The 21,144-nt window shown below is 37.5% G+C and overlaps 6 protein-coding genes and 1 non-coding gene across 10 annotated transcripts; 2 read left to right on the top strand and 5 right to left on the bottom strand.

Annotated features, from left to right (window-relative positions):
* Positions 1 to 2,459: 2,459 nt before the first annotated feature.
* Positions 2,460 to 3,605, bottom strand: LOC9323516 (nucleolin 1). The gene has a single exon (XM_002887406.2). The coding sequence runs from the start codon at positions 3,532 to 3,534 to the stop codon at positions 2,737 to 2,739; it is 798 nt and encodes a 265-aa protein (XP_002887452.1). The 5' UTR covers positions 3,535 to 3,605; the 3' UTR covers positions 2,460 to 2,736.
* A 481-nt stretch (positions 3,606 to 4,086) lies between these two features.
* On the bottom strand, positions 4,087 to 6,168 carry LOC9323515 (histone-lysine N-methyltransferase SETD1A). Its single transcript, XM_021035860.1, has one exon. It carries the CDS (start codon positions 5,942 to 5,944, stop codon positions 4,286 to 4,288), a length of 1,659 nt encoding a protein of 552 aa, XP_020891519.1. The 5' UTR covers positions 5,945 to 6,168; the 3' UTR covers positions 4,087 to 4,285.
* Positions 6,169 to 7,154: 986 nt separating this feature from the next.
* Positions 7,155 to 7,236, bottom strand: TRNAS-AGA. Its single transcript has one exon. It is a non-coding gene; the product is annotated as a tRNA-Ser (tRNA).
* Positions 7,237 to 7,343: 107 nt separating this feature from the next.
* LOC9324956 (protein phosphatase 2C 16) lies at positions 7,344 to 10,590 on the bottom strand. 3 transcript variants are annotated; one of them, XM_002887404.2, is made up of 6 exons: positions 10,402 to 10,590; positions 8,906 to 9,976; positions 8,448 to 8,795; positions 8,254 to 8,359; positions 7,715 to 8,094; positions 7,344 to 7,629 (listed from the first exon to the last, which is right to left on the bottom strand). In XM_002887404.2, the coding sequence occupies exons 2-5, from the start codon at positions 9,656 to 9,658 to the stop codon at positions 7,760 to 7,762; spliced, it is 1,542 nt and encodes a 513-aa protein (XP_002887450.1). In that variant the 5' UTR covers positions 9,659 to 9,976; positions 10,402 to 10,590; the 3' UTR covers positions 7,344 to 7,629; positions 7,715 to 7,759. The 3 variants fall into 3 exon arrangements, with proteins under 3 accessions (XP_002887450.1, XP_020891521.1, XP_020891520.1); XM_021035862.1 differs by having other exon boundaries at positions 7,344 to 8,094; positions 10,398 to 10,590; XM_021035861.1 differs by having other exon boundaries at positions 7,344 to 8,094.
* Positions 10,591 to 11,800: 1,210 nt separating this feature from the next.
* Positions 11,801 to 15,105, top strand: LOC9323514 (U-box domain-containing protein 35). Its single transcript, XM_021035864.1, has 9 exons — positions 11,801 to 12,388; positions 12,465 to 12,556; positions 12,650 to 13,053; positions 13,131 to 13,347; positions 13,430 to 13,465; positions 13,549 to 13,638; positions 13,714 to 14,085; positions 14,171 to 14,534; positions 14,621 to 15,105. Exons 1-9 carry the CDS (start codon positions 12,172 to 12,174, stop codon positions 15,100 to 15,102), a joined length of 2,274 nt encoding a protein of 757 aa, XP_020891523.1. The 5' UTR covers positions 11,801 to 12,171; the 3' UTR covers positions 15,103 to 15,105.
* Positions 15,106 to 16,141: 1,036 nt separating this feature from the next.
* LOC9324955 (mitochondrial import inner membrane translocase subunit TIM23-2) lies at positions 16,142 to 17,321 on the bottom strand. Its single transcript, XM_021035863.1, has one exon. It carries the CDS (start codon positions 17,101 to 17,103, stop codon positions 16,537 to 16,539), a length of 567 nt encoding a protein of 188 aa, XP_020891522.1. The 5' UTR covers positions 17,104 to 17,321; the 3' UTR covers positions 16,142 to 16,536.
* A 1,251-nt stretch (positions 17,322 to 18,572) lies between these two features.
* On the top strand, positions 18,573 to 21,118 carry LOC9324954 (telomere repeat-binding factor 5). Of its 2 annotated transcripts, none has more exons than XM_021035431.1 (6): positions 18,573 to 18,843; positions 19,253 to 19,482; positions 19,629 to 19,713; positions 20,170 to 20,253; positions 20,525 to 20,804; positions 20,903 to 21,118. In XM_021035431.1, the coding sequence occupies exons 1-6, from the start codon at positions 18,694 to 18,696 to the stop codon at positions 20,932 to 20,934; spliced, it is 861 nt and encodes a 286-aa protein (XP_020891090.1). In that variant the 5' UTR covers positions 18,573 to 18,693; the 3' UTR covers positions 20,935 to 21,118. The 2 variants fall into 2 exon arrangements, with proteins under 2 accessions (XP_020891090.1, XP_020891089.1); XM_021035430.1 differs by having other exon boundaries at positions 20,170 to 20,271.
* The last annotated feature ends 26 nt before the right edge of the window (positions 21,119 to 21,144 follow it).

Raw genomic sequence — 21,144 nt, 5'->3', positions numbered from 1 at the left:
ACTTTGTACCCATAATAGATATTAAGAAAGCTGATAAAGTACCTTCTGACCAACTAGCAGAGCCATCAGGACGATGAAGGATATTACGGGAACAAGCAAGAGGTCTCAACTGACAAGTAAGTCTTTTTCCTGGGTTATATTTCAAGTAAAAAAATAGATATTATCTTAAAAATTGTAACTACATAAGAAAGATTTAGTTTTATTACCTACATAATAACAAATAAAAAATAAACATAAATTAGCAAGAACAATCAATAATTTTTTCTTCACAATTTTCAAAAAAAACCCACGCGTAGCGTGGATATTCATCTAGTAAACTTAACGAGAAAGAAACCACAGAGCTTCCTCTTCTTCTATGTAGTCTTCTTACTTGAGGGAGTAAAACTTAGGTACGAGCAGTCTCTTTCTGCGCCATCAAAGCCTCAACAGTACCTACAACGGCCTTGATTGCCACAGCGGCCGGGAAAAGGCCAAGTACTTCCACTGCGTATCGGTTCAGCCTTACCAACTACAAGATTCCATCCTCCCACGACATGTGTACCAAGTTCCAACGCCTTTTCTGCTCCATCTTTCAGATCAATGTAAGCATATCATAAGGAACCACCGGTTCCGTGGCTTGGGGGAACAAATACGCGTGTGATCTCCCCAATAGAACTGAAATACTTACTCAATGCACTCTTGATATCATAAAGAGGAAGTGAAGAGTCAAATCCCCTAATAGAGATCGTTTGAACATTGCCACCAACAGAGGATGAAGAACCTTTAGCAGCTGGTTTCTTTTCAGGTTCCTCATCAGAAGATGATTCATCCTCCGAAGATGTGTCCATGTATGAGAAAAAAGGAAGAGGATTGGCTGAACGTAAACTCCATGATTGTCTCATCCCAAAAATAATGTTGCACATCTCGCAAGAATTTATTCTTCGTCCTCGCTGTCATAAGCAGCCTTAGTAGGAGGCTTCATGGCAGGAATTTTCTTACCCTTCGCTGAGATCAAAATCGCCTCTATTTCCGCCTTTGTTGCCAACAAATCCACCTTTGCTTCGAGCCGCTGAAGACTATCAGCGATTCCTTTCATGATAGCCTTTGTCTCAGATTTTTTCTTCTTCTCGAAAGAAGCAATCACGTCTTTCTTCGGCTTCTTCAGATTTACTTTGGTCTCCGAATCATCTTTCGGCTCCCTCTTACCTTTCTTCAAAGACTTTGTGGCCTTAATAACAGCAGGAGTTGCTTCACTTTTGGTGACGGATTTCTTGCTAGAGCCGGCCATGGAGAAGATGACAAGAAAAGAGAAAGAACGATTCTAGGTTTTCGGGAGACAATAACCCTAGACTGTTGTTTAAGAGCATATATATTAGGTTAAATAAAAGATGGCGTCTTCGTAACGCAACTTGTTTAGGAGAAAAAAAAGGAAAAAAATAAATAATTGTTTTTATTGTTAATGGTTTTGTTAACAAAGTTTTTTTTATGTAGAAGCCCTTGGCCCATTGGTTGATTAATGCTTCTACACCAAGAGGTCTGAGGTTCGAGTCCATGATATTGCGATTTATTAACAAATTTGCAGATTAATGGAGGAGGTCTGGGGTTCGAGTCCCAGATATTGCGATTTATTAACAAATTTGCAGATTAATGGAGCAAATGTGCAAGAGATCTCCAGCGATGTACAATTATTATAAAATCGTAACTGTAACAGTTCTCATAATTTGCAATTAATAATAAATCTAGACGACAAAAAAAAAAACAAAGTTTTTTCATTGACTACCCTTTTGCTCATCTTCTTTTAAAATCCTTTTCGGGTTAGCAGAGATTTGGTTGTTAGTTTTAGCAGTTAAGTAGTTTGGCCTCTCTTCTTTTCTTTGTGCCTTGCCTTGTGCTCTTTCAGCTTCCATGTGAATCTCGCATATGTCACTTTTATCAATTTGGAAGCCATGAGTATCTTGTTTTACTTTCAGCCTTCCTAATAGTTTTGGAAAATTTTAGGTTGGAACATGTAAAATTTGGTAATGTGATTTTAAAAATATTATTCCCAAAAAGAATATTACCTTGAGAAGATTTTGCTTGTTGCAGAAATATCCATTCAAGTATTATTCTAATTCCAAGAATCCTCAACAATTACAATCAATCAATCTTGTATATTAGATATCCGATATACCAAAGTTTGGTTCAGTTATGGATTTTCTCAAGGAGTATTTGAAGAGCAATGAATCTAAGTATTAGTTATTAAATAAGCTTTGTTTTGTTTGTGTCTCTTCTGAAACGAATATTGTATCTTGAGGTCCTATAATAATATTGTTGCTTGTCATTAGAGGAAGTAATGAATTTGCGTTTCTTTGGACTTGTGAAAATAAAGATACAAGGACTGGTACGGTTAGTCGTGATGCTCGCCCACATCAAAGTACAACTGACTTTTACATGTGCTCTACCAAGTTCTCACGGCCTGTCTTTTCCTCTACAGTCACCAGTTAACAAGTACTCGCGACCTGAGTTTTTATTTCTTCTTTAAAACCAATAGAACTCAAAATTGAGTTTACATTAACATTGGACAAAAACTTAACTAGAACCTAAAGAAAAAACTCACAAGTAATAAAAATGTTGCATTGTATCACAAATTAAAACACCACATATCTTCCTCTGCTTCTAGTTAGTCTTCTTACTTTAGGGAGGGAGTAAAACTAGGTCTATTTCCACGAGCAGTGTCTAACTTTACCAGTGGTAAATTACCACCAAAGCTTCAAGCCTTCAACAGAAGGTACAACGGCCCTGATTGCCACAACGGCCAGGAAAAGGCCAAGTACTTCCACTGCGTATTGGTTCAGCCTTACCAACTACAAGATTCCATCCTCCCACGTCATGTGTACCAAGTTCCAACGCCTTGTCTGCTCCTTCTATCAGATCAATGTAAGCATATCCTAAGGAACCACCGGTTCCGTGGCTTGGGGGAACAAATACGCGTGTGATCTCCCCAAAATAACTGAAATATATACTCAATGCGCTCTTGATATCATCCACAGGAAGGGAAGAGTCAAATCCCGTAACAGAGAACGATTGACCATTGCCACCAACAGAGAATAAAGAATTATTAGCAGCTGGCTTGGCGGCACTTGCAGCAGGTTTCTTTGCAAGTTCCTCACCAGAAGATGATTCATCCTCCGAAGAGGTGTCCATGTATGAGTCATCGCTGTCAGAAGCAGCCTTAGCAAGTGGTTTCATGGCAGGAACTTTCTCACACTTGGCTGGGATGAAAAGCTCCTGTATATCCGCCTTTGTTGCCAACAAATCCGCCTTTGTTACCAACAAATCCACCTTTGCTTCGAGACGCTGAAGACGATCAGCGAATTCTTTGATCATCTCCTTCTTCTCAAAGTTTTTCCTGACGAATCCTTTCGTGATCTTTTTCTTCTCGGCAGGAGCAATCACGACTTTCTTCGGCTTCTTCAGATGTACTTTGGTCCTTGAATCCTGAGACTTCGTGGCCTTAATCACAGCAGGAGCTGCTGCTTCACTTTTGGTGTCGGATTTCTTGCTAGACCCAGCCATGGAGAATATTGACAAGAAAAGAGAAAGAACGATTCTAGGTTTTCGAGAGACAATAACCCTTGACTGTTGTTTAAGATATATATATATATATATATTAGGTTAAATAAAAGATGGCGTTTTTGTAACGCAACACAGTTAAGACGCGGTGATGGTCCATCGTCATTTGTAAGCTTTGTAGCCGCCATATTAAATTTTTTTTATATGTCCTTTTAATTGCTTTTTAATTAATATATTTAATTGTTAAAGATTTTGTTAATCAACTAAAGAAAGGCAAAGAACGAAGTGGCTTTTCCAATTGTTTGTGTTGATTTGCTTGATTATTTATTTTTGATTAAAAAGTTAACTTAATCAAATTAAATATTTATAAACAACTGTCAATTTGTTAATTGTTTGACGATATAAAATTAAAGCTATAGTATTTTTTCTTTTGTTTCTAAAAGTCTTAAATATATTTTTCAAAGCTATATGTTCTCTACTATCCAAACATAAAAATGGAGAATATTACAAGAAAAACTAGTTGCATTTCAAGTATAAAGCTTTTTTTGGTTAATCTTAATCCTAAGATGGGCTAAAATCTATAAAAAACGTATAGTGTAATCCACAAAATTACGTATAAGAAAATTAAACAAAAGTAGGAAAAACCCAACACAGTGTAATCCAAAAATGCAACAAAAAGAAAGATCGATGTTCCAAAATCCAAAAGTAATAACCACTATACGCTTGGGCTAGGCCTATAACCACTACCCGTTTATTAAGACCCGGATTCATTAAGTCCGGGTTCGGGTCCTAAATTGGATCTCCCTCTTTTCACAGAGTTCATCTTCTCCAATTTGAGTCCAGCTCTGAATCTCGCGATGAAATCATCGGCTTTGGTATCTACGTCGGGGCTTGGACAGAACATACTCCCGGCGGCGACCTTACCTTCAGCTGATTGAGCTACGTCGGGATCATCGGGTTCGTCGGAGCTTATGCTGATGTCACTAGCCATCCTGACGTAATCTCCACGCTTCACGAATTTCCAAGCCGGCATTTTAAACGGCGGAGGAGGAGGCGGCGGCGGGATCGGCATCAATGGCGATTCGCTTCCTGTGCCTACGAATTGAGTTACTCTAGCTGGCGGATTTGGTTTAGATGTCCGTGATTCCACCGGAGCTTTGCGAATCGACGTCATTGATGCGCGTGATTCATATCTCCGTTCAGGTGGTGGCGGAGGAGGAGGAGGCGGTGGATTTGAATTGTTTTTTTTGCCTTTACCTTTTTTGGATGAGAATAGCCCTTGGAAGAAAGGTGGTGGAGGCGGAGGCGGCGGTGGTGGTGAATAGACCAATGGAGGATCGGATCCGAAGAGTAAATCGAGTCCATCGATGCTCTGTTGTCTCTGCTTCTTTTTCTTTCTCCGTAACGCAATCAGAAAATCCTTAGTTGCTCCGCCTTTCTTCTTTTCCTGTTTATTGCTCTTTTGATACACAGTCGCCGGAGGTGGAATCGGAGTCATCGGCGTCGCCGCTACAAAATCACTTCTCTCATTATTCTCTTCCTTTGGAGGAACATCTTGGTACACTCTTTTAGTCTTCCTCTTCGCTTGCTTAGGTGGTGGAGGACGTGGCGGAGACGGCGGAGGAGACGGAATATACGGCGGAGCAGAAGGCACTGTTAGCTCCTCTACTACTTCAGCTTCCGCCGTCTCAAAGACCTCAACTTTCTCAGTTTCGGAACCGCCGCTATGGACCTTTCCTCCTCCTTCATTACCACCGTCCTCTGTTTGATCTAAATCTTCCGGCGGTGGTTTAACTTCCTCCTGCCAGTTTCTGTAACTTTGATTTGGATAGATCGGATCTACATCTTCGTAACGACATTGACTTACACGTGTATCATCGTAAAATCTCCACCGTTCATCGGCTTCGTATTCCCGGAGTCTCAGATCTGGATACGAGCTAACACTCCGTAATCTACTAAACCTCTTGTACACCGTCTGATCACCGCCGCCACCACCGCGATCATCGATCCAATAACGAGGCGTGGCACTGTTAGATACACGACCTCCTCGATCGATGATCGAAGGTGAGTTCGAGAATTTGTTACTAATGTCTTCTTCTTTGTTATGATTGGTTTCGTCATTATTGGTGTTGCGGCTGAGGAAGCCGCAAAGGACGGCGAAAAGGACGAGAACGAAGTTGAGATAATCCCAGCTTTTACGGACTAAATGAGGTCGGAAAACTTGTGAAACAGAGGAAAAGAGAGGAGGGATAATGAAGAAGACTATAAGGATTGCAGCTGTCCCGGCGAAGAATATTTGAGTGGCGACGGTGGTTGCACGGCCGCCGAGACTTGCAGTGCGGCGGAAGTAAGTGTTATTGCGGCGTGATTGAAGCCAAAACGGCGTAGACGCGTCTCCATCTTCTTCTTCCATACTCTTTCTTGTTTGTCTATTATTTGTCTTTTAGAAGAAAACTTTTTAGCTTGGGAGTGGTTGGCTTACGATGCTGTAATGTGTTGCTTTTATGCTTTGCTTGGATTGATATTTGATATTTCTTTTTAAATGCTTGGGGACTTGGGTTTGGTCATTTTTATATCGATTTTTTTTTGTGGATTCCTACTTTAATTTACACCTTTTGTTACAACAAAAAAATATGTCCCTGTCTTGGAGTATTTTAGACATATTTTATAGGAGACAAGTAATCGGATAATTGACGTATTTTTGTTGAATATATGCAAATTCATCAATACATGGAAATACATTTCGCATTTTACGTAGAGGATATCTGAATAAATTGTATAATGTTCAAATTAGTACTAGTTGACTATACACAACTTAACTCGGTAGATCTGACCAGTTCTTGAGTTTGTCTCTCGGCAACAAAAAAAAAAAAAAATTGTCATATTTCAATCTTTAAAATTCGAACCAAACTTTGGTCATACCTAAAAAAAAAGGGGGTCAATTGACACTTAAGTTTTTGTGGGGAAATTTTTGAAAGTTTTAGTGACTTGTTAGATAAGCTGGAAAATGGTGGTATTTGTTTGTGAAAGTTATAAACAGAAAAAAAAAATTCTGCATTTTTCAATTAAAAAAAAAAAGTTGGAAACTGAAATTCAAAGGCCTACGTACAGCTGGATTACATGAAGCAAAATAGCAAATACATACTGGTACGTCAGATAATCAAATTGTTCAAAGGAATCATATATGTCTAACGTGTTAATTAAACACGTTTTCTATGTGAAGTCGAGGCTGTAATTAGTCTTTTAATTTAATATTTATATTATCAAAATAAGTAAACTAGGATTTGGGTCAATGGAGGAGAGCCGGTGTTGTTGTCGTGGCTTTTACAATATATCTAACCAAGTCTTGTCATCTTGATAAACTTATCTAAAAATGATAAACTTTCTTTCACAAGCTAGATCTTATGCGGTGCCATTGCCAATGATTAATAGCTTTCTAAGTTTGATTTAAATACACTTACGGTTTCACACGTCACTTCCACATTTGTAGATAGAGGTTGATCTCTATTTATACTCAATTAAGGAAAAAAAAAGATTAACATTTCGTAAAGACTCACGGTATGTATGTAAGATGATTAAGGTAAGTTATGGAAAATATGGATGATAACTGGGAAAAAAAGAAACGTGAACGGCAGGATTCGAACCTGCGCGGGCAAAGCCCACATGATTTCTAGTCATGCCCGATAACCACTCCGGCACGTCCACCTTTTGATTAATGTTATGGTTATTTAGTACTTAGAAACAACATCGAATCTCTAGGATCCAGAACTCTCATCTCAATCAATGTTAAGTTAATGAATAGAAAAGGATAGTAAAAAGAAAAGAGAAATGCAAGAAGGTTAATGTGACATAGTTTCAATTACAATTTCATCTGCCACATCTCTCAAACTATTACAACATATTCATTCAGCTACTTCAATACCCAAAAAAAAAAGCATTTCTTTGACTACTTCTTATACATACGAATTCCAAGTTCCATGAGAAAAAACAGGAATGAACTTATATAATTAGCTATGCATCATCTTCTTAATCTCCAGTCTTTACTTCTCCTCCCCCAACCCGCATTTCCATTTTTTTTTTCTTTTTTTTTCCTTCCCTCTAACAATATTGAGTAATTAATATGTAAAAACCTGTCGAAATTAGATCCGTAACGATCTAAAATATACGAAAAATCGAAACTTACCCCCACTAAAAAAAAGTAAGTAAGCGTACTGTTTGTAATTAAGCTTCAGGTTCTGGTCTTGAACTTTCTTTGAGCTTTCAAGTCAATCACAATGATGGAGATGTTGTCTTTACTTCCTTTTTGTAGAGCAAGCATTGAGAGGTAGTCAGCCGCGGCTTGGCAAGCTGGGTCTGTTCCTTTGCCTCTCTCTGCTAGAGGCAGTGCTCCATTCTTTTTGTGCCACATCAAGATCCGTCTCCTTGCTATTTCGCAAACTTCTTGGTTGTTCATTACATCCCAAAGACCGTCACTGGCTAGTATCAGACACTCGTCTTCTCTTGACCGAGGCATGAATGTCACTTCCGGTTCTGGGATCACATATGGCTTCAGATATCTGTCACCTGCATTGGTCCAGGGGAGGAAAAAACCGCAGATGATCTAATGTTTCATGATGAAGGGCAGTAAATACATTATCAAGCTACGTTTTTGTGATGTGCATGTGAAGCCACCTTAAGACATTCATAGATGCATTTCTAGTCATCGAAAGAAGCATTGCTTACCGATGGACCTAGACATGGCGAGAACACCAAAAACACGTGCGCCTTGCCATTGTATGACTTTGCCTCCAGCATTTTCTATTCTTGCGTATTCATCCTCTCTATCTGGCTGCAGAAAAATGGAAAGAGGTAAGAAAACACTTCATCAACTATGTACGTTAGACTGGGTAGAATCTTGGATATAAGGAAAAAATTACTTTGTGATCAACTGATAAGGGCATGGCTTCTTTGCCACGGAATAAAACCGCCCTTGAATCACCGCAGTTAGAAACTACTATGTGTGATGAACAAACCAAAGCAACAACAGCAGTTGATCCTACTGTCTCAGAGGCAACAGCCTCAAGAACCTTATCAGAAGAACCAACAACAGCTCTGCCAATTTTTCCTTCAATCTCACCATCAACGGTTAGAAAACAACTAGTGAAGACTTTCTCCCACTGGACCTGCCTACCCTCTCCTGTGTTCCTCTTGCATAATTCGTCTTTTATACGTTCTATTTCTTCAGCCAAAGCAAAATGGAGTCTATCTCGGCAATAGTCAGCAACCTGCAACCCATCGTAGATTTAAAATCTATGAATTAAGGTATTCTGGATTCAGAGAGGTGTAACAAACTCCGTTGCTAAAATAACTTATAGAAAATGTGAATATAGCATACCTTATGGCCTCCGTGACCATCATAAACACCGAAAAAATGGCTTGTGAGGTGTGTGAGGCTTGGACTCATACCCTCATGGTCCCCCATTAGCATTTTGATGGGTAATTTCAGAAAATGAGGTAACACGGCAAAAGCATCCTCCATCTCAGATCTATTACCTTGAATGGAAACCGTGCCCCAAAGCGGTATACAATCTAATTCATAAACACTTCTCCCTTTCACCAGATGATTACTATTTTCTTCTGGCAATCGAATGACAACCTCCGAAGCCGTTACAGCTGAACCATCTTCTCTATTTGTATCCTGATTCACACCCGCAATAAGTACTTGCGCAGTGGGAACCTGCTCGATGCTTGATTCGCCTACGATAATCGCTGTTGCAAGCACTCGCCCATTATCTATTTCCATAGCTGTATCAGACAAGCTTAATTCGGAGCCTGCATCAACAACTAACAAGCCCTCACTTATGACAGCACTATTATCCTCCACAACAGACAATACCTCGTCTTCATCAAAAACATTAGAAGACCCGCTTCTCGTATCGGATAAAGTTTTCAACAAATCCGGTTCGCCTACCTCTTCCGTAGCGCATTCAGTCCCTCCGTTGCAAAAGCTTTGATTTTCTTGATCAGATAACAAGTCAGCTGCATCAGTAACGTTCTTAAGCTGAGTGATCTCCACAGGCGATGGTTCACAAATGGTGTTAGCTGCTAAGCTCAGAGTCATTGCAACTGCCGGAGTCATCTCCTCCATGAGCTCTCAAAAATAAGAGATTTCCACACCACACCACACCACAAAAAAGCTTTAATTTCAAAGATGAACTTAGGAGTATTCAATTGTATTCATCTTCTTCAATGGTTTCATGATGTTGAAGAATCCTTGCTCCATTAAAGTATATGTCAGCGACCCAAATGCCGCTATATTCATACACTAACTTAGCATAGTTAAAAGACGAATCAACGAGAATTGGGTAGCGGAGATAAACAGATCTGACGGATTTTATCACTGTCCTGATCCCAAATCCCAAAAACTTGGTTGATCTTCGCACAAATCTTTATCTTGATTTCGACCCTATTGAGAGATCACAAAGCACTAATCAAAAACTCACGAATCATTCATTATCCAAACGGTCATGTCAAAAACTAAAAAAAAAAAAGAGAGGGAAAATCAGCGAAATCAATCACAAGAAAACCCTAAAAAAATAGAACCATTAACAACCAGAATCAAAGTAGAACATGGGTTCTCCTGGATCTAAATTAAAAAAACAAGCTTTAGCTTTACCTAGAAATAGAAAGATGAATTAAAAACTTTGCTCTTAAGAAAACTAAACACAAAGCTCAAACCAACAAGATAAAGAAGAAAAAAACAAGAGAGATTCGATTCATAATAACACAAATCCTCCGATGAAAAAGCTAACTATACACTTGACAAAAACAACAAAACAGAGAAAACAACATAAAAAATCAGGAAAGAAGAAAAAAGAAGAGAGAACTAACCAGTTGATGAATCTTAAGATATTCGCATCTACAAATTTTTTTAAAGAAAATCAAAGAACAAAGTAAAGATGTTCTTCTTTTCTTTTTCTTCCTTCAGGATTATTTCTCGCTCGAGCTAAATTGCTAAGAGAGAGGCTCTCTCTATCAGCGAAACAAAGAGAGAGAAGAGAATATTGTGTGGTTTGCTTTTTCTCTCTCTTTTTTTATTCCTTTTTCTTCGTTGGTTTTGTAAATTAATAAAAAAACAAAAAAAAGAGTATTTATTACAAAAGAGGATTAATAGAAGGACACGTATACACAATTCTTGCATCATTTTGAGAACTTTGTCCTTTTTTTTTTTTGTCCTTTTTCTTTTTTCTAAGGTCCCTTCAGGCAACACCTGTCGATCAGCTAACAACAGATGTTCCTTTTTTTTTTCCCAATTTAACTTTTGTTTCTCTAAACCAATATGTTTTCAATGGAAATTGATTCCTCACTTTTTTTAAACAGAAATCTTATTATACAAGATAGAAAATATATAAATGTTTCCAAAAATTTTTGACATGTAATATTAACCACGAAAATGAGATATAGATAAGTGAAATATAAATGTGTGGCATATAATACAATTTGACTTGTAGGTGTCATGTGTATCTGATTTGTAATTGTAAATAATATAACTGTAAATTGCATATTAGTGAATGAGATATGGATGAATGAAATCTTGACGTGTGATATATTTGGTTCAGAGAATTCAAAATTTTTCCATATATTGTTTTTATTCCAAATGATTAAATTTTAGTTTTAAAAGATATGAGTGATTCAAAAAAAAGGTTTTTTTCTATGTTTATTTTTTTTTGTTCAAGATTGGTTTTATGTTTTTTTTTTTTTGGATTGGTTTTATGTTTATTGTTGAAGGATTCTTATTACGAACTTGTCTATAGAACTCTCAATAAGAACTGGTCTTATGTTTTCTTTTCGACAACGTAAAAGTATATAGTTCTCACAATCGTGTTTATAATGGAATCGTCTTAAAAGTAATAATCTTTCGAGAGACGTATAAGATATGGTGTTTCGCGAAGAAGAAATAAAGATGGAAGACGACAGGCCGAGAAAATTTGATCGTTACCTTTTTTTTTCTTTGTTCTTTTTGGATACGTAAATCAGAAAATGCAACGTGTGTTTGTTTTTTCGCAAGTCAATAATCGCAATAATTTCTTTTTCTACCACCCGCCCACGCGGCTGTCTGATTGATCAGCGACGAAAATAATAAAATTCGTAGATATATTGCTGTTGCATTATTATCTAAACTCGAATTCAGTAAATGTGTGCTCGTGGGATTGACGTGAGGGGATAGGGGCAGTAAAAGTCTAAATCATATACTAATCATTTTATCTTAAAAAAAACTAGTTTCAATAAATTAAGATAAAAAAATTAAAGCAACTTAATATTTTGATGATGTATAATTGAATTTCATTTTAATCGAAACGCGTACATTAATGTAAGCTAGATCTCACCAGCAACTTCCCAAAAATCACTCTCTAAAGATAAATTGAAAATTTCCTTTTTGTTTGTTTTGTTTCACAAGACTGTTGAGAGTTGTTTGAGGAATAAACCCTCCAAAATTAGCAAAAATGTAAAACCACTCGAAGCTTCATCATTCACAATACAAAATTCTGTTTCTTTTTATCGTTCATTGTTTCTTCTCAGAAGTTTCGGAGCCAGACAAAAGAAAAACAACGCAATCGATTATGGTTTTTGGGCGTAAATGATAAAGACATGAGATGATTCATGAGTATTATAGTTTGCTTGTGGAGCAGGTTATTCAGATTTCTTGGGAAGCAAGTCTCTAACATGTATGCAAGAAGAGTAAGAGGGACCTCGGCGGACTATGGCACAATCACGGCGATTGCCATTGATAAGGACAAGAACAGCCAACACGCCTTGAAATGGGCCGTTGAAAATATCGTTGTTGATACTCCACAATGTGTCCTTCTCCACGTTCAACGTAAGCATCTCTCGCTCTTCTCTTCATCATCGAAACTACAGCGTCAAAGAGCCCTAATTAGGAATCTGTTTTGCAGTGGGAAACACAGGAGGACATTTTCATCAGGACAATCAGGACGAGGCGCATCAATTCTTTCTTCCTTTCAGAGGATTCTGCGCTCGAAAAGGAGTTAGTGATCGATCATTTCCAATCTTCATTCAACAACAGATCACTTATAATGATCACATATCATGACATTATATATGTATACACGCTTTTCAGATCATAGCAAAGGAGGTTATTCTTCATGATATTGACATCTCCAATGCTATTGTCAACTACATCACCAACAATTATTACATTGCAAATCTTGTTGTTGGCGCATCTGCACGCAATTCCTTCCTCAAGTCTCTCCTCTTCTCTGTTTCATGCTTGGTACCATTTCAACTTTGGTTACACAAAATGCTAACATTCAAATCTTTCTTTGTGATCAGAAAGTTTAAGAGTCCAGATGTACCAACCACTCTGCTTACGACGACTCCAGAGACTTGTGCTGTCTTTGTTGTGACCAAAGGTAGGCTTTTAAAAAGCAGATCCGCGAGTCACCCTCATAAACTTTCCAGACAACAAAATCTCTCTTCTTTGTTGTATAACTCAACAAGCTCCGTTTCCAATGACTCTGATAGGTAATCTCAACTCTCTTCCAACTTTTGGCCATGGTTTTCTTCTCAACAAGACAAGTTTTGGTTTACATTTTTTACAGGGAATCATTATCATCACCTGTATCTACACAAACCAACAAACCAAATTCAGATTTCTTCCAACCCAATTCACCTCGCATATCACCACCGCCATCTATGAGTGAGATCTCTCAGTCAGAGACTGATAATGGCAGTAGTGATATGGTATCAACTGTGAGTTCTTACACCGTCTCTGAAAGTTCCACTACCATCGGAAGCTCGATCTCTTCAACGTCAACGGTTAGTAGTATATCATCACTTTCTACTAAACGTTCAGTTTCTTAGTGTTCTGACATTTCCTTCTTGGATAACTGGTGCACAGGAAAGTCCACATGCGGGAAATTTCGTGGAACAACAGGTAAAGTTTGTCAGGAACATAAATTTGCTCCAGGATTTGCAGAATGTCAACATGGTACTGATATGGACTATCTTCTTTGCCAGAATCAAAATCTTGAAGCAGAGGTGAGGAAACTGAGACTGGAATTGAAGCAGTTTAAGATGGACAAAGACACTACAAACCAAAACGAAAACGTAAGATATCACTACCTTCCATGTTGATGACAATTGTTGTTGTGAATAATAATCATTAGATATTACATTATGTAGTCCCAAGAAAGCCCAAGGTCAGATGAAAAAATAGAGCTGCCTAGAGCATTGTCTGAGAGGGAAAAGCAGAAAAAGCAGTCTGCAATCCAAGCCGCTGAAATAGCAAAGCGCATAGCGAAAATGGAGAGCCAAAAGATAAGATTACTAGAGATGCAAGCCAATTTGGACAAACAGAAGATGGTCACTACGGTGTCTTACAGACGTTATAGTATCAAAGATGTTGAAGGTGCAACCTATGGTTTTTCTGATGCTCTAAAGATTGGGGAAGGAGGTTATGGACCTGTTTACAAAGCTGTTCTCGATTACACTCCTGTCGCCATTAAAATCTTGAAGTCGGGTATCACAGAGGGACTAAAACAGTTCCGACAAGAGGTAGTGTGTTAGTTATATTGTGAAATCCTTATTTTACTTTTTTCTTTTCTTCTTCTTCTGACTCATACATATGTTTCTTCACTAGATTGAGGTTCTGAGTAGCATGAGGCACCCTAATATGGTGATCCTTCTCGGTGCATGTCCCGAGTATGGTTGTCTTGTATATGAGTATATGGAAAATGGAACACTTGAAGATCGCCTCTTCTGCAAAAACAATACACCCCCACTTTCATGGAGAGCAAGATTCAGAATCGCTTCTGAGATTGCCACAGGACTTCTTTTCCTTCACCAGGCAAAACCTGAGCCCTTAGTTCATCGTGATCTGAAGCCAGCAAACATTCTACTTGATAAACATCTCACTAGCAAAATCAGTGATGTCGGTCTAGCTCGCTTGGTACCTCCCTCTGTGTCTGATAGCTACAGTAACTATCACATGACCTCTGCAGCCGGTAAGAGACTTATCTTCCATCTCTTTTCAATGTCTTAACATCGAACCAATGTTGATGTATGTTTCCCATTTGGCGTACGGGAACAGGTACATTTTGTTACATTGACCCTGAGTATCAGCAAACCGGAATGCTTGGAGTGAAATCTGACGTCTACTCTTTTGGTGTGGTGCTTCTGCAAATCATAACAGCCCAACCAGCAATGGGGTTAGGCCATAAAGTAGAGATGGCTATTGAAAATAATAATCTGAGAGAAATTTTGGATCCAACTGTATCAGAATGGCCTGAAGAAGAGACTCTGGAGTTGGCTAAATTGGCTTTGCAGTGTTGTGAACTGAGGAAAAAGGATAGACCTGATCTTGCCTTAGTTCTGTTACCAGCTCTGAACAGGCTTAAAGAGTTTGCTACAGAGGATCATGAACGTATTCAGGATAGAACATCTCATGTGTCACATGAACACAATTCAGTTCCACTTTCCCCGATTCCTTCCTCTCAGGTTAGTTTCTTAGAACCGTTCTTTTTAAGGGATCTTAGCTGCAAATCGAACTTTAGGAAATTCCACACACATTAAGAACCTGCAACAAAAGATTTACTCACAATAAGCATATCAATATTAACTAAACCTTTCAATTTATGAACATAGCTGAAAACGGATTTAGATCTTAGTTTATCAAGAGGACACTTTTTGTTTTGTTCTGCACACTTGCAATGTATCACACCAAGAAGGGTTTTAGATCAGAGAGAATCATATTTTGTCAAAAGTAGGTAAAGATGTTTACTGCAGAACTTTCTCAGTTCATGAATAATTTCTCTGCCATGTAGAGAGAGGATCAATTGAGAAAATCATATTGAGTATTGATAAAAAAACATGGAAATTCGACGTAGATCAACCAGAAGCTGAAAGTGGCAGTACCTGAGATCCACGACTATCTTGATCCGTCTAAGACCCGTAACCATCCCGTACCAAGAAGAAGTCGACCTCCAAGATCACATACAAGCCAGTACAAAGGCAAGGGTTGGTCTTTCATGAGTTGTTCTCCATCCAGAGTTCAGTGGGGTGATCTCCCATAATGTGTGGGAGTTCCCTTATCTTTGTATATGAAATTTTTTTTTGTTTTGTTCATGTCAAATGCTACAGTTTTAAAGAAGACTTGCTTATTAATCTAAAGACCCTCGTTCGAATCAAGAAAATCAAATCAAATGTCGTTTTGCAGCAACATGATCTTCTGTAACAAAAATATTTTCAAGCAAACTGCAAAACTGAAAGTTTAAGACTTAATATATGAGGATATTGTTTGTTTCAGCAATAGCAACGAGCTTAGAAAATAGACATTGTTTGTTTCAGCAATAGCAAAGAGCTTAGGAAGGTTTATTACACAATATGACTGAGACATGAGAGCCAAAAGCCACAAAACAAAAGGTGACTGATCCCTCATCATAGCTTGTGAAATCTTAAAGAAAAAATGAATAGCTAAGAGCAGAGAACAGTCCAGATAAATAGAACCAAAGGGAAAAATAGGAAACAAATAGGACCATCAAATATCAGGTTAGCACTCAATGAGATAAACAGAGGTATATAATTATATGAACACACTAAACCATCCCAATTAACAAAATGATAAGAAAAAAACTTGAGAGAAGAGCTTCATTACAAATGTAATACAACACATCCGTTTCTCAACGAATCAAGAAAGAGGTAACATTGATCAAAAACAGAAACATAAAACAACTAACTAGAAGAAACACACTCATGACAAATTAAATTACCAATTGGTAAAACATTTTATCAGTATGAATATAAGAAAAAAGGTTTGCAGGTTATTCTTCAAAGTGAAACTGCATTATGACTGACAGACATACAGACTTGTTGTACCTCTAGAAACCAAATAAAGTTTTCATTTTTATGATTCCAAGACATACCAAACCTATCAAATTCTCACCATTTCCCCTATCAAAAATTCCAACAACGACGAAACAGAGTCTTCCAATTAGACTATTGCAGTCTTCAAATGGGCACATACCGCCTCACAATTTGCTTCCCAGCTACAACAGCTCCAGCCGCAAGTCCACCAAGAGCACCAGCCACAGCCGCAGATCTCACTCCTCTGGCCGCTCTACAAACAGCTCCGGTCCCAAGACCAGCCACCACACTGGTCCAAACATCATCTCTATCCGTGGCAGCCACAACACCACTCTCGATCCCTGCGTAAACCAACCCAATGATACCAATCCTGTTACCCCAAGTTCGACCCGTTTGACCAGAAGAGTTCAAGATCCTGTTGATTTTGAGCTTAGTCGTGTCGCCAGATTCGAAGCTTTTGACTCCAGTGATAACTCCAACAGAAGCTCCGGCAACGGAGCCACCGAGGTAAGCTGTTCCGGTGTAGAAAGTGAGGTTCTCACCCCAAGATCTACGTTGCCTTAAAGACTCCTCTGTGAAGAGAAACTCAGGAGATGTTGGAAGCTTGTAAAGGTACTGAGATTTGTTGATTGGTACTTCGTAGTTTTGGTAAGGATTGTAAAGTCTTGTGTTTTCGTCTGACCCATGATCGGATCTGTTATTAGCCGCCATGGATTGGTGAGAAAAGTCTAGGTTTTATGGATTTTGATGGTGGCTATAGAGAGAGAGACGACGGAGAGGAAAGAGAAGAGAAACGTGTGATGATGTGTTGTGTTGTGCTGTGTTGTGGATCTCTCTGAATGTTTGTTTGGTTGGTTGCCGAAATGAGAAATGAAACAAAGCAAAACAAAAAATCTCTGTTTAGGGTTTTTAGGGAAAGACTCAGTCCAGTTGTTTCCAGATTCGCTTAATACTCGCGTTTGCAATTTATTCGAATTTAGCCCACTATGTTTTGTTTACTCTTTTTTATACCCAAATCGGTTTTCTCTTGCTTCCTATTTCGAATTTTATTGACCCCAGAAGTTTTGTTTTTACAAAATTAACCTCTTTAACATTGGACTTTTCAAAATCACATTTACTTACAGTACTTGCAAATTGCAATCCATCGTGACAACAACCAACCATTCTCGAATTTTCATGTGTTTCTTATAATGTCAAAAATATTATTCACTAGAAACAGTTCACATTTATATTTGTATTATATTTATAATGAATAGGTTTATTTTCATTATAATGGTTGTTATCTCTTATATATTAATTGAGAATCATTTTTTTTTAAATAATCTTACCATCATGTGTGATTAACGAAAATATCATGCTGACGTGTCGTTTTCAGAGAGCTTCTTAATCTATTTAGTTAAAGACCTAACATTTATTAGGATATTTATAGATTTTGCCATTAGTTTTACTTATGTTTATTTTTTCTAATTGATTTATGCTTTTTATTTTTTTCAATTATTTAAAACGAAAATATAATTAAAATAGTATGTAATTAAGAGATACAAATCTATACAAAATGGAGTACCTAATATATTGTGTATCTATTAATATAACAAGATATATATCATAAATCATGATAAACATATAATTTAATACATAAACGAAAATTTTCACTAATCTTGATAATCATTAATACACTACCATTTATTTAATAATATAAAATTCGAACACTTTCAATATTATCAATATATTAAAATATATTTAATAATCGTTTTATCCTGCACATAGTGCAGGATATTATCTAGTTGGTAATTATGTATTGTTGCGGTTCAAAGTGTAATACTTTATATACTGTTTCTTCTATCCGTTATTTTGTACCGTTTTTAACTATTTACGTATCGCTAACTACGCGCTAAATTTTTTTGATTGTTTTGTGTTATCATTCAGATCCAATAGACAAACACCCATAGATGCATCAAATTAAAAATTTAGGTAAATAGCAATATATGGTCATTGTTGGACTAGATGATATGAAATGTAGCAAGATTTACTGAAGATACTAAAATAAAATAATTAAGGATTCTAATCCAAAGTTTATTTGTTTTTAATTTGAGTCAAAAGGGAAATAAATAAAACTAATTCGTTTTAATTTCGAGAGCGTAAATAGAATTATTCGGAAGACAAAATAAAAGCATAAATTTGCAAACTAAAAACCTCCCGCAGTCACACAACTGCGCAGAGCCAGAAAAAAAACGAATCCTCCGGTTACGGCGAAGAAACGTCGTCTAACTCCGATTACAAGGCAAATTAAACAAGGGTTAGATGGGAAACCAGAAATTAAAGTGGACGGGAGAGGAAGAGGAGGCGTTACTCGCCGGAATTGGGAAGCACGGTCCTGGTAAGTGGAAGAATATTCTCCGGGATCCCGAATTCGCTGATCAGCTCATCCATCGCTCCAATATTGACCTAAAGGTTTCTCTTTTCCTCTTTAAAATCACTCTCTTTGAACCCTATATAAAACCTAAAACATCCAAGTTGAGACTAACCCGAGACTGCATTATGTACTTGCTCATATCTGCTTAGTTTAAGATCCATAAAAATTTAAACTTTTGGAAATATGTTTTAGACCAGATTATAAACAATCTTATTAATGTTATCTCTTATCATTGTTCATAGGATTAGTTGATACTTGGAATAGATATGAACCCTATAAGTTGTTTTTTTATTGATTCAAGTGTACAATAAATAAAGCAAGCTTGTTGAGTTGGAGATTTAAGGTGGAAAGAGCAGGACTTTCCTTCATTTTGCAATGGATTTTCTCTTTTACTTGGTAGCCTTGTGAAGATGAATCTGTAATTATTTGTGTTTCAATCCTTTATAGGATAAGTGGCGTAACTTGAGTGTTGCCCCTGGTACTCAAGGTTCAACTAATAAGGCACGACCGACAAAAGTCAAAGAGGAAGGCCCTGCAGTTGCAACTGATGATATCACTAATCCACCTCCTAATACTATCCCTACTATTCCACCTCCTCCCAATCGGCGTATTTTACCTTCTGAGTTGATCCCTGATGAAAAGAGTAACATTGTGGTGGATGCAAAGAATGTTCCCAGGTTTGTCTTTCTTTGTTCTCTGTTTCTTATGCTTGAAATGCCCAGAAAGTATGCTGAGAGACCAGTTCCATAAATGCTAGCCTATCAACTCTGAGTAATAATCTTCATCATGTGTTGCTAAACTTCTGATATGTCCTTATTTTCAGGTATGACGGGATGATATTTGAAGCTCTCTCTGCTTTAGCGGATGGTAATGGATCTGACGTCAGTTCCATTTTTCATTTCATTGAGGTTAGACAATTTCTCTCTGCTCTTTATTATGCACAGATCAGAATGTTATTTGTGCTCGATTTGTAAACTACTTAACAGATTATTAGAGACATCATCTTATATATGGGGGACGTGTAGTTATGTTATTGGCAATTGTAAACTGTATCTACATTGACTTGTGCAAATGGCTTATTACTACTATCAACAATCTTCCTAGGATTGTCCTTCGCAAATGAGAACACCTAATTCTGAATGTCAAGTCTTATGCTACTAATCATCTTTACTTTGACGTTTATAGTATGATGATAGTTGACGTGAAGCTGTCCACTATGCCTATCTGAAAAAATGTTATAGCTCTTGAATTTACTTAAATTTGGGTCACTCTCTGTTATTCTTTTACCCCATCTGGATATATAATAGCCTTTGTTTTGGACCTTTCGACCGAGTGCTGATAATGGTTTACTGTGGAAAGAGCAGCCTAGGCATGAAGTACCGCCAAATTTTAGAAGAATCCTTAGTACAAGACTGAGGAGGCTTGCAGCTCAGAGCAAACTTGAAAAGGTTAGCACCTTCAAATCTGTAAGTCTTGAAGCTCACTTTTCTTGTGTTTTTTTTTTTTTGAGTTCGCATTTCCTTTTTAAATTCTCGAACAAAACCATCTTCATCAAATGGCGTTGACAAATCAGTGGCCCATATCTGTCTGAGCCAATGAAGCATGGTTCAACATAAAGAATCCACTGAATTAGTAACAGAATCAGTGTTCAGTGACATTGTTCTTTAAAGCCTTCTCATGCTTTTTTTTTTCTGTGTTGTTCAATCCAACACATAACAGTTGCAGAATTTCTATAAGATACCGGATCCATCAGGAACGAAAAAACCTGCCCCAAAAACAAAGGAGACACATACGAAGCTGCGCCAAGCAAACAATCAGGCTTCTGCTATTTCACTACAGATGATCGAGGAAGCTGCAATAACCGCTGCCTGTAAAGTCGTAGAGGCAGAGAATAAAATAGACGTAGCCAAACTAGCAGCAGAAGAGTTTGAGAAGATGACTAAACTTGCCGAAGAAACCGGAAAACTCCTGTTGATAGCTAATGAGATGCATGAACAATGTAAAAAGCCAGACTGTTTTCTCATTTCTTAGCAAACAAAACAAAACGTCTGCCGGGTTTCAATGTCTTAACTTTGGTATTATATGTCTGTTTTGCAGGTTCTGGTGGCGAGCCTATGCTCTTGGCTTGAGTCTATGGGACATTCCTTGTAGCTCACCAGTCTCTCCGTTAATATATAAACAAAATTAATTTAGTAGACGTTGGCTCTGTTTGTGAGTAATTTCAGAGTCTCCTTTTTGTTTTGAATTCCGGAACCTATAATACATATTACTTGGACTTATTGGCAGAATTACTTTCGTATAATTTTCTTTAAATTCCTCTATATCGAATAATGGGACCA

Source organism: Arabidopsis lyrata (assembly GCF_000004255.2).
Source record: "Arabidopsis lyrata subsp. lyrata unplaced genomic scaffold ARALYscaffold_2, whole genome shotgun sequence".
Classification (NCBI taxonomy): Eukaryota; Viridiplantae; Streptophyta; class Magnoliopsida; order Brassicales; family Brassicaceae; genus Arabidopsis; species Arabidopsis lyrata.
The sequence above is the reverse complement of the archived record's forward strand: the minus strand, read 5'-3'. Positions and strand labels throughout refer to the sequence as shown.